A 12,401-nucleotide genomic window follows, 5' to 3' on the forward strand; every position below is an offset into this window, starting at 1 on the left:
TCCTGAAAACTCCGAAGTAGAATCCACTGCCACAACCCCTACGTTGGGATGGAGGGTTGAGACTGAGAGAGGATTTCTACATTTGGGGACAAATTTCTTTTCTTGGTGTCCCATCTCTCGCTGGAGCATTTCCTTGCCAAATCTTACCTTGAATATGCCGCCAGTCCTCATAGTGATTAACAGGTTTGTACAGAAGCTTCTTGGATTTGATTGGTCCATCCCCAAAGTAAGGCTCAGAGCTGATGTTGATGACAGCAAAGTTGTGTCCAGTGTCGATCACGTTTGGGGCATTCAAGGGCTCTGGAAGAACTAAATAAAATGTCAAGAATCAGATCAGTCCTTACACTTTGGGATTTTACTGCTGTTCTGAGATAGGGGTAGTGGATGAGTGCTTTTACATTCCCGACAAAGCCCTCTTCGAGTTCTCTGATCAGATTCAATGCACTTACCCGCTCTGTGATCTCCCGGCTTTGCTCTCACCCCTCCAACCTACCATCCACAGAATGCTTTCTTAAAGAATGAGCACTCCTCTGGTCAAGAGTTTTCCATGCATTCCCATTACATTTCGAATAAAATCTGAAATTCATACCATGACCTGCCAGGCCTTGCACAATAGCGCCCCTGCCGCCTCTTTAGCCCCCTCATCCTCTCATCTAATCCTCTCCAGTCCCAGTGACCCTTCAGTTCATTCACCTAACAATGCACCAGGCTCCTTTCTGTCTCAGATTCTTGGCTGATACTATGCTCCTGCGAGGAATGCACCAGACCGCCCACGATTCTGCAGTTAACGCTTACTCATCATTCGACTCTCAGCTCTGATGTGACTTCCCCCGAACCTTGGTTAAGTCACATGCCACACATTTCCACAGATCTTCTCCTTCACTGCCATTTTCAGAATTCATCATTCTTTGTGTGATTATTTAATATCAATCATCCTACTAGACCACCAGGCTATGTCTGTCTGTCTGTCTCTGCTTAGAGCAACATAAATTTATTATCTTATACCTCTGGAGGTCAGAAATCAGAAGTCTCTGAGGGTCAGTAGTTAGTCTCACTGGGCTAAGATCAAGGTGTTAACAGTGCTGTGTTCCTTTCTAGAGGATGTAGGGGATAATTTGTTTTCTTCTTTTCAGCTTCTTCAAAAACACCTGTATTCCTTGACTCATGGTCCCTTCGTCCATCTTCAAAGACGACAAACTCATGTCTCTCTGACCTTCCTTCTGTTGTGATATCTCTTTCTGACAGTCTTTAAAGACTCCTGTGAGTAGAATGGGTCCACCTAAATAATCAGGTGGCTCAAATGGTAAAGAATCTGCCTGCAGTGCAGGAGACCCAGGTTTGATTGCTGGGTCAGGAAGATCCCCTGGAGAAGGGAATGGCTACCCACTCCTGTATTCTTGCCTGGAGAATTCCATGGTCAGAGGAGTCTGGCAGGCTACAGTCCATGAGGTCACAAAGAGTCGGTCATGACTAAGGAACTGAGCACATCTATATAATCCAGAATAATCCCCCCATCTCAAAGACCATGTATTCTCAATGGGACTGAAATAGTACCCCCAACAAGGTAAAAATTGGTTCTTGATGAAAGAAAACATTCTTAGATATTTCAATGGTTTTTAGCCCCCATAAGGGGCATGGTATATATACAGATGTACAGTATGTTTGCCATGTGAAGCAACTTCTGGTTTGAAAGGATAGGATGTCTTGTCAGGCTATCAGTATCCTGTTTACTCAATTATAGAAGTAGCTCAACTTACTCACGTGCTTTGAGTCTTACTGAACTCCCGTGAGTTAAGAGGTCCACCAGATTCCTGGGGCATGGAGAACATGTATGGGAATGGGGTGGCCAAGAAAGGAGACAGAATCTGTCTCTTCTCCTCATGCACAAGCTCCATGGTGTCACTGGACTTCACTTGTGAAATTCAAAGATAAAATTTCAAGTTGAAGACAGCAGAAACTTAAACTAAGTGTAGGGCCCTGTGTGGACAGGTCATAAGTCCATGAAGCCAGCCCTGCACATCACGCTTACTGTATACAGCGTTGCAGTATTTGGAGATGGGGGTCTTTAAAGGGGTGCTTCAGTTACAGTGAGGGCTACAGTCATTGCTAATCCCATATGATGGCTGTCCTCATTAGTGTGTTACTCAGTTGTGTCCAACTCTTTGTGACCTCATGTACTATAGCCAGTCAGGCTTCTCTGTCCATGGAATTCTCCAGGCAAGAATACTGGAGTGGGTAGCCATACCCTTCTCCAGGGGATCTTCCCGACCCAGGGATCGAACCCTAGTCTCCTGAGTTACTGGTGGATTCTTTACCATCTGAGCTACCAGGGAGGCCCTCATAAGAAGATCAAATTACCACACACACACACACACAGGGAAGACCCTGAGAAGATACAGGGAGAATATAGCTATCTACAAGCCAAGAAGCAAAGCCTCAGACGATAGTAACTCTGCTAACACCTTGATCTCAGATCAACGTAAGATTACACTGATCACCTAGCTTCCAGAACATTGAGAAAATTAATTTCTGTTGTTTAAGCCACTCAATCTAGAGTACTTTGCTACCACAGCCCTAGAAACCTATTACATATGAATATAACACAATCTACTTATTCTTTCTAATGCTGATGAATATTAGGAATAATATTAGGAATAAAATTCCTCAGAACATTCTTGAAGATTATTTCACAAGTGCACTCATTTCTTTTGAGCATAAACTTAGCTGTAGAATGTCATCACAGGGTAGGTGTATGCTTAGCTTTAGTATATATTGCCAATTTTCCAACGTGGTGGTTCTAATTTGTACTCTGGAGGAAAGTCTAGTATAGTCAACCTTCTATATGCAGGTTCTGCATCTGCAGGTTCAACCAAGGGAAGATCAATATTCAGAAAGAAAAAAAAAAAAACTCCAGAAAGTTCTAAAAGGCAAAACTTGAAATTTTCCATGTGCCAGCAACTATTTACAAAATATTTATATTATAGTTACAACGATTTACATAGCATTTACACTGTATTAGGTGTTACAATAATCCCCCTTATCTGCAGGGGATACTTTCCAAGACCACAGTGGATGCCTGAAACTGCAGACAGTACCAAACTCTATATACACCATTTCTTTCTCTCATACACACATACCAGAGGTAAAGTTTAACTTATAAATTAGTTAAAGAGTAAGGGAATATTCAAATTGCTAGCATCACATTGTTAAATACAATAAAGGTTACTTGAACATGAGCATTTTGATACTATGACAGAGGAAATGATAATGTAGATGTCTACTAAGTGACTAATGAGTGGGATACATGGGATGAAGGGAAGACCAACATCCTAGGCAGGATGGAGTGGAACAGTGTAAGATTTCATCATGCTACTCAGAACAGTACACAATTTAAAAATTACATATTGTTTATTTCTGGAATTTTCCATTTAGTGTTTTGAGCTTCAGTTGATCATGGGTAACTGAAACCACGGAAAGTGAAACCACAGATGGAGGGGTGGCTATTGTTTAAGTAATCTAGAGATTATTTAAAGTATACAGGAGGATGTGCATAGGTTGTACACAAATACTACACCATTTCATAAAAGGGAGTTGAGCATCCATGGAGTTTGTATCCAAAGAGGTCCTAGAACCAATCCCCTACAAATACAGAAGGAGATTTGTATTTCTGTATCTTTTTTAATATTATGATTAAAGACAATGCCCAATTTACCTACTTGCAATTTTCCATTTTGTGGATACCAGTCAATATGACAGTGAAGAGGCATCAGTGACTTAGAACTAGAGATATTTCAATGGACTGATGTTGCGTGCTATGTCTTATTTAAAAAAAAAAATTAGAATCAGTGACTCTTCTGAATCTTAGCAACATGGTTTGTTTTTTTACTTATTATTTACTTTCCATGGACAGCAAATATTCCAAAAATAACATAATTTGTCTTGTCTGCATATCATTTCCTTTCTTCCAAGAACAAGTATGATGTAAGAAATTATTTTGATTGTGTTAATGTTCTACTGAATAAAATAGATCCAGGCTTTTCCAGTAATAAAAAAAAAAATTAAAGATTCCGAGGTTGTTTCTGTGGGTTCTCAGGGCAGAGAATCTAACTCTATGAGGCTCTATTTATGTTACTATTGTTACTGACCTTTTTTTAAAACAAGATTATGTTCTGGGTATTTACTTTCATTGACAGAAACTACCTCTAGGATCACCCAAAGATTCCTAATCAAGTAATGAAGTAGGTTATATACACATCAACTTCACTTATCTTGCTTCCTTATCTGTAACAGGAGAGACTGAGAAATCAAAATGATCTAGAAATGATGATGCAGGGTTGGACCAGGATCCAAACTGAGATTGGCTGTTCATAAGATGGGCTACCTTAGGCAAGTCACCTAAACCTCTGAACCTAGTTCCGGACTGATCAAGAGGGACTAACAATACTACTGTGCCTGGTCCTCATAAAAATGAAGTAAGATAGGACTTCCCTTGTGGTGCAGTGCCAAAGACTCTGCACTCCCAAAACAAGAGGCCTGGGGTCAATCCTTGGTCAGGGAACTAGATCCCACACACCACAACTAAAGATCCTGCCTGCCACATCTAAGACTTGGTGAAGCCAAATAAATAAATACACTGGATATTTTAAAAATAACAAGACGAATGAAGCATTTAGTCCAATGCCTTTCTAGAATACATACCACAGAGTTATTAGGTGCTTCTGTCTAAATATATTCAAAAGTAACTTTCAAATTTAAAATTTGTATAACATTTCTGTACAACAACCAAGGGAACTTGGATTTACTTCTACTCTATTCCTTCCCCTCAGGCCTCAAATGTACACAAATCCACTTGGAATAATTCTGAATTTTGAAATACTATTTCATAGTAGGAAGAATATTCAGAACTCTAAATATATGAGAAAATCATTCATGTTCACTGTATAGGGCTTCATATTGAGTAGTCTGCAAATTAAGATTCTCTAACTTCTCTGTAGTGAATCAGAAGTCAAGACAACGATGAAGTTAAACTTTCTACAAAAATAAAATCACTACCAGACTTGTGCCAGATACAATTCCACTACTTAACAATCTCACAATCACCCTGAGTGGTAGATAAGCTAAGCTTTATTTACAAATAAAGAAAGGTTCAGACAGGTCACCTAGAGCCAGACATCCTAGAATGTGAAGTCAAGTGGGCCTTAGGAAGCATCACTACGAACAAAGCTAGTGGAGGTGATGGAATTCCAGATGAGCTCTTTCAAATCCTAAAAGATGATGCTGTGAAAGTGCTGCACTCAATATGCCAGCAAATTTGGAAAACTCAGCAGTGGAAGATCAGTTTTCATTACAATCCCAAAGAAAGGCAATGCCAAAGAATGCTCAAACTGCCATACAATAGTCCTCATTTCACATGCTAGCAAACTAATGCTCAAAATTCTCCAAGCAAGGCTTCAACAGTATGTGAACCATGAACTTTCAGATGTTCAAGTTGGATTTAGAAAAGGCAGAGGAACCAGAGATCAAATTGCCAACATCTGTTGGAACATCAAAAAAGCAAGAGAATTCCAGAACAACATCTACTTCTGCTTTATTGACTATGCCAAAGCCTTTGACTGTATGGGTCACAACAAACTGTGGAAAATTCTGAAAGAGATGGGAATCCCAGACCACCTGACCTGCCTCCTGAGAAATCTGTATACAGGTCAAGAAGCAACAGTTAGAACTGGACATGGAATAACAGACTGGTTCCAAATCGGGAAAGTATGTCAAGGCTGTATATTGTCACCCTACTTATTTAACTTATATGCAGAGTACATCTGGAGAAGGCAATGGCAACCCACTCCAGTACTCTTGCCTGGAAAATCCCATGGACAGAGGAGCCTGGTGGGCTGCCGTCTATGGGGTAACATAGAGTTGTACATGACTGAAGCGACTTGGCAGCAGCAGCAGCAGCAGAGTACATCATAAGAAATGCTGGGCTGGATGAAGCACAAGCTGGAATCAAGATTGCCGGGAGAAATATCAATAACCTCAGATATGCAGACGACACCACACTTATGGCCAAAAGTGAAGAACTGAAGAGCCTCTTGATGAAAGTGAAAGAGAAGAGTGAAAGAGTTGGCTTAAAACTCAACATTCAGAAAACTAAGATCATGGCATCTGGTCCCGTCAGTTCATGGCAAATAGTTAGGGAAACAATGGAAACAGTGACAGACTTTATTTTTGGGGGGCTCCAAAATCACTGCAGCTGGTAGCTGCAGCCATGAAATTAAAAGGTGCTTACTCCTTGGAAGAAAAGTTATGACCAACCTAGACAGCATATTAAAAAGCAAAGACATTACTTTGCTAACAAAGGTCCGAATAGTCAAAGCTATGGTTTTCCCAGTGGTCATGGATGGATGTGAGAATTGGACTATAAAGAAAGCTGAGCACCAAAGAATTGATGCCTTTGAACTGTGGTGTTGGATAAGACTCTTGAGAGTCCTTTGGACTGCAAGGAGATCCAACCGGTCCATCCTAAAGGGAATCAGTCCGGAATGTTCATTGGAAGGACTGATGCTGAAGCTAAACTCTTAACACTTTGGCTACCTGATGTGAAGAGCTGACTTATTTGAAAAGACCATGATGCTGGGAAAGATTGAGGGTGGGAGGAGAAGGGGATGACAGAGACTGAGATGGTTGGATGGCATCACCGCCTCAATGGACAGGAGTTTGAGTAAGCTCCAGGAGTTGGCGATGGACAGGGAGGCCAGGCGTGCTGCAGTCCATGGGGTCGCAAAGAGTTGTGCACAACTGAACTGAACAGAGAGGTCAAATTCATTTGCTCAAAGCCACACCCAAGTTTACTAGCTGTCAGCCACAAAAATCAAACCCAGGGCTATGTAATTCCAAAGGTCATAAACTTAATCCCTCCTTTCCATTTCAATGCACATAATTTTTTTGCTTAAGTCTTAGTATCCTGGAGAACATCCAAAATGCATTGTAGTGGTCAGAGGGCATTTCTATCTAAAGGCAGCACCCAGCAATACATAAATGCAGAACCATCAAGGATACAATCTCTTCCCCTGGAAAATGGAGCTTACCTTTAACAGAAATGTTGAAAGGCTTTTCCACCATTCCAGCCACTGTGTTCACACTGCAGACCCAGACTCCTGATTCAGGGGGCAGGATCCGGTTGATGGTGAAGGTAGCCACGGAGAGATGACCCGTGTGGTTAAAGTCTTTTGGCTGGAAAGGTCAAATACAAAAAAAAAAAAAAAAAAAAAGAAGCTTCTACAGAGGTATAAACACAAAGGTTCTTAACACTGACCCCATCTCATTGTTAAATAAGTTTTCTAGGAGAGATTAAGAAGATCAGTCCAATGCTTGTATAAGCATTGGCTTATTTCCAAAGCTATTGTAGTAACCCTGCAAGTTTATGTTGGATTGACGCCCTCGCAGATCCTGCTGTTGTAGTTGTGTGTTTGGGAGTACGGGATAAACACTTCCAAGCAAAAAGTCTAATTCCTTCTAAATTGCTTCTGGTAACATTTGCTCCTTTCTGGTCCAATGCAGTGATGGCTGGGTGAAAAGATAAAATGGCTTCTGAAGTGTTTTAGAGGCTGCTGAGTATGGTATTATGGAAAAAGTCAACACGCTGAAAACACACGGGCCTGAGCTTACATCCCAGCTCTGCCAATTTTGGCCAATTGTTTGGGCTTCCCTGGTGGCTCAGACAGTAAAGAATCTGCCTGCAGTACAGGTTTGATTCCAGGCTTAGGACAATCCCCTGGAGAAGGGAATGGCAATCTACTCCAGCATTCTTGCCTGGAGAATTTCATGGACAGAGGGGCCTGGTGGGCTACCATCCATGGGGTCACAAAGAGTAGGACACGACTGAGTGATTCTCACTTTATTTAGTTATTTAACTTCACCCAACCAGTTTCCACTTCTGCAAAATAACTAATATTAAGTGAGATGTGTATAGTGTGGTCAGCTCTGACTAGAAGGTAGCTGTGACTAGGAAAGGCCAGCAAGATTTTGGAAGCTGTCAATTGGCTCCTACTACACCTACTGGATTGTTAAAGTGGAATTGGAAACATCTGATGTGTGAATATTCTGCATAGTCTGCCCCTAAGACATCACTTGGATCTACCTTCTGGTCAAGTTGATTTTTGGTCCTCTTTGAGAGAAAAATAAAATAACTAGTTCAAAGTCTTTAGATAATAAATCAATTTCCTGCAGACCACTTGTGACACAGAGAAATTTGAGGTGGTACATGTCTCTGCTGCATTTGGCATTGTTGGGAGAGGGAAGGGAAGCGTGGGAAAGTAGCTTAGTCCTTATTTCTTTCAAGCAAAGAAAAACAGTGTGGTAGCACCCTAACCAGTGGTAAGTGCCAGAAATGAATACCCAGTCTTGTCTGAGATGTGATACACACGCACACACACGCACACACACACACACACATACATGACAGAATACTGCTGCTGCTGCTGCATCACTTCAGTCGTGTCCAACTCTGTGTGACCCCATAGACGGCAGCCAACCAGTCTCCCCTGTCCCTGGGATTCTCCAGGCAAGAACACTGGAGTGGGTTGCAACCACAAAACAGAATAAAATGATGTCATTTGCAGCGACATGGATGGACTTATCATACGAAGTGAAGCAAATCAGACAAAGACAGATATCATATGATATCAGTTATATGTGAAATCTAAAATATGACACAAATGAACTTATTTACAAAACAGAAACAGACTCACAGACATAGAAAACAAACGTATAGTTTAGAAAACAAACATGGCTACCACTGAGGAAAGGGAGAGGGGAAGTGGGGGATAAATTAGGAGTTCAGGATTGGCAGATACAAACCACTATATTTAAGAAAGGATTTAATGTATAAGAGAGGGAACTATATTCAATATCTTGTAATAACTTTTATTGGAAAATAATCTTGAAATATATAACTGAATTACTTTGCTATATACCTGAAAATACCACAACACTGTAAATCAACTATGCTTCAACTTTTAAAAAAGCTATAATTTGTTCTACCAAAAAAAAAAAAAAAGAGAGAGAGAGAGAGAATAACTCTTACACGGAGCACTGTCCCATCTGGCTTCACGAGGGTCATTTCTTCATTAGCAGGTCGCGGCCAGCCAGACGCTTTGCAGATGGGGTTAAATTTACCACTGTTCACTTCTATATGATCTGGCAAATCCTCTATCTTTGGAGTCATCCTTGGCACACCTGAATGAAGGAAACAACACTGTGAAACCTAATCTTTAACACAGCAGAAGCAGAAATTACAAAAGTAGTTACCATCTAGCAAGTCATGTACTGGGCAAGAAATTGACAAGTATTCTATTGTTTCATCATTACATAATAAATTTTGGGGGGTAGTTGCTCTCAATTCCCATTAAAATGGTTACCAGAACCAGAATTCACACTCTTCGCCATAATGATGTGGGGTCCTAGGGGATACGGTCGCAATGCTGAAATGGTCATCGTCACCACATGTCTGCAGATCTTACTGTCCAGTCCCTCTCTTGCTTTTTAAGGGAATTTATTTTTACAAAAACAAAAACCACAGCCAGTTCTTCTTCCACTCTGCAAGCCCCTGATTCTCTGATCAACAATGTGATCATTAGTTTTGATATCTGAGAGATGTCTCATTGATCGGGAAGACTGCAACTGGCTGATGATTAATTATATTCACATTTACATCCAAGAAGTGAAGTGGAGTAAAATTCCCCTAATCAATTTCTCATCAGTAGCCAAATAAAAAATACTGCTGCCAACACAGAAAGGAAAATAAATGCCTCTGATATCAAGGAAGGCATCGGGATTCCTTACTTAATATCTGCAGAGTAGAGAATGAATAATCCTGAAATTTAACAGTTTTGTTCTGAACTGTGGGGTCTTAGAGAGTTTTGGACCACGTGTAGGACACAACTGAAAATGATCGAACACTCAGTAAATAATGTAGGAGATGGACATGCACTTAAAGCATTGGAAAAGTGGCTGAGTCCTTTCCAGAAAAAAAGAACAGCAGTCATTTACAAGCTGCTCCATAGCAGTGGTGAGAGGCGGTGGGGGTCAAGGTAAGTGCATCAATATTGAAATTTTATATTGATATCCTATCTCTCAAGCCTAGAATGAAACAGGTGAAGTGTATGGAGCAGGAGAGGAAAAGGTCTAATAGCCACAAAGGTATTCTTTGATATATCCGCAGACCTGGGGAGACTGTAATGAGAAAATTTGCCAAACTGTTTAGCGCACTTAGGTATTGGTGTTGGAATTGTTTGAAGTGCTCTAACACTTTCAATCCATGCCTTTCCTTCTCTGTCCCCTTGCAGTTTTCTGCAGTTGGATGGAGGTTGGAGGTCCAGGTAGAGGGTGTGGGGAAAGGGGGCTGCCCCTTGAAAGCCCAGAATCTGGGTCTAAGTTTGAGATTCTCACATTTTTCTACAACACCGGCCTTAGTACAGAAAGGAAGAAGTGGAACAGAAAAGGCAAATCATTAAGCTTGTTTGTTGCCCACTTTCAGTCCATCCTCTGACAGCCCCATAGCCTTTCCTCCCCTCTCTACACCCTCACACATTCCTACCCTGTAGCAAAGTCCAAACGCTGGGGTAGAAGGGAAACTATAAAGGTGACAAGCTAAGGCCTTTGAGAAAACAGTTGGTATTTCTCTCCATACTTGTTCTGATATTTAAAACTCACAGAGAAAGGACTATAAATGTCTTACTACTATGAGTGCAGATTTCACTGGACATGTGTTATTTATATTTGTTTGACTGAAAAAGTAATATATGCTTATTATTTTTAAATTTTAAAAATATGCTTCTTTGGATTTTAAAACATATATTCTAGGACAGGGGTTAGCAGACTTTCCTTAAAGGACTAGATAATAAATATTTTCAACTTTGCAGGCCATATGTTCTGGGTGGTAACTACTCAACCCTGTTGGCAGAGCAGCCTCACATGATATATGGTAAACAAAGGGGCATGGCTGTGTTCAAACAAGATTTTTAAATTAGAGCAGATGGTAGGGCAATAAAAAGGAGTGAGAAACATACTGACATGTGCTACAATATAGATAAACCTCAAAAACAGTATGGTAAGGGAAGAAAGCCAGCCAAAAAAGTCTAATTTTGTAATTCTTCAAAGTAATTCTTCCCTGCTGTGCATATCCAGGGGAAAGTCTGGTCTGAGAAAAGACCGTCAAAGAGGCAGACAGAGCTCTCGGTGGCCGGTTATCACTTCCTGTGCTACAGAGAGCACGAGGTTCAGTCCTATGGGAAAGGCCAGTGTGAGAGTCTATAAAGAAGGTTCAGAAAGCTGTCCTTTAAAACAGAGGATCTATTCTTCCCTACTTCTGCTTGGAAACAGAAGGAGTTGAAGACTCTTGGGCTAGTGGGCAAGAATTATGCCATCAAAGCTGGGTTCAGACATGCTGAACTTGGCCCTGATTACAGTGTTACCTTGCTTTACCTTCTTTTTCACACTGGAGCCCTTGGCGTCCTGGAGAGCAGAGGCATCCTTGGAACCGATCGCATTTCTCCCCATTGGTGCAACTGCACCTAAGCTTACAGTCTGGTCCATAATAACCAGGCTGGCACGCTGTCAACAAAGACATCAACAATAGTGTTAATATGGGGGAAGGACGAAAACTCAGTCTGTAAGTGGCTAGTTTTATTTTCCTCTCCAAGCTATCAACCTTACTGGTTATAAAAGGTAGTAAGTGATATATCTGTATTACCAAGAAATCAAACGTTAGAGAAATTCTGATTCCAGGCAAGTTGAATAAGCACTTACCAGGTCACCCTTCTCAAAAATAACAACACAACACTACTTCAGAAATAATTACCTGAAAGCACTGAAGAGTGATGGGGTGGGAGGGAGGGTGGGAAGGACCAGGAAGGTTCTGAGGGGAATTAAAACTTGGAATAGGGGCATGGTGTGCTCCCCGTTTTCCAGCATTTAGTCTCATGGCTGACACAGCTAACACTATGTGGGATGTCAGAACTCCAGAGAAAACCTGAAGTCTTACTGGTGGAGGAGTCTTAGAGGATAGAGTCAGGGCAACTGCAGCCACTTAAAATTGGGAGGGAAAACCTAGAAAGGAAGAACCAGAGGGAGGAAGTCCCAAATTTTTGGCTGCTTCCTGAACCACACATCTTAAGTTCAGGCTCAACACAGACCAGCTAAAGGTAAAAGGAATGAACCGAGTCTGAGCTGATGCCTGGGAGTCAGAGTTTGCAGTCTGAGTCATCCCAAGTTGATTGCCTTATAGGACATAACAAAACAAATTAAACACTCCTCAGAGGAATATACTGCACTCCAGAGTCTCCTCACTGTAACTTTCACAATGTTTAGAAAACAATCAACACAAGAAGAAATGGAATAGTGCCATG

The 12,401-nt window shown here is 41.1% G+C and overlaps 1 protein-coding gene across 7 annotated transcripts in view; it reads right to left on the bottom strand.

Moving 5' to 3' along the window:
- Positions 1-12,401, bottom strand: part of TEK (TEK receptor tyrosine kinase) — a 104,255-nt gene that overhangs the window by 30,130 nt on the left and 61,724 nt on the right. For all 7 annotated transcript variants that reach the window (XM_088837867.1, XM_088837866.1, XM_088837870.1 and 4 more), the window contains 4 exons: positions 11,479-11,607; positions 9,080-9,231; positions 7,083-7,227; positions 148-309 (listed from right to left, as the gene is read on the bottom strand). In XM_088837867.1, coding sequence (XP_088693993.1) covers positions 148-309; positions 7,083-7,227; positions 9,080-9,231; positions 11,479-11,607 — 588 coding nt within the window. The remainder of the gene's footprint in view (positions 1-147; positions 310-7,082; positions 7,228-9,079; positions 9,232-11,478; positions 11,608-12,401) is intronic.

This window comes from Moschus berezovskii, chromosome 7 (assembly GCF_049115385.1).
Source record: "Moschus berezovskii isolate FMDL1 chromosome 7, NW_MosBer_1.0, whole genome shotgun sequence".
Lineage (NCBI taxonomy): Eukaryota > Metazoa > Chordata > Mammalia > Artiodactyla > Moschidae > Moschus > Moschus berezovskii.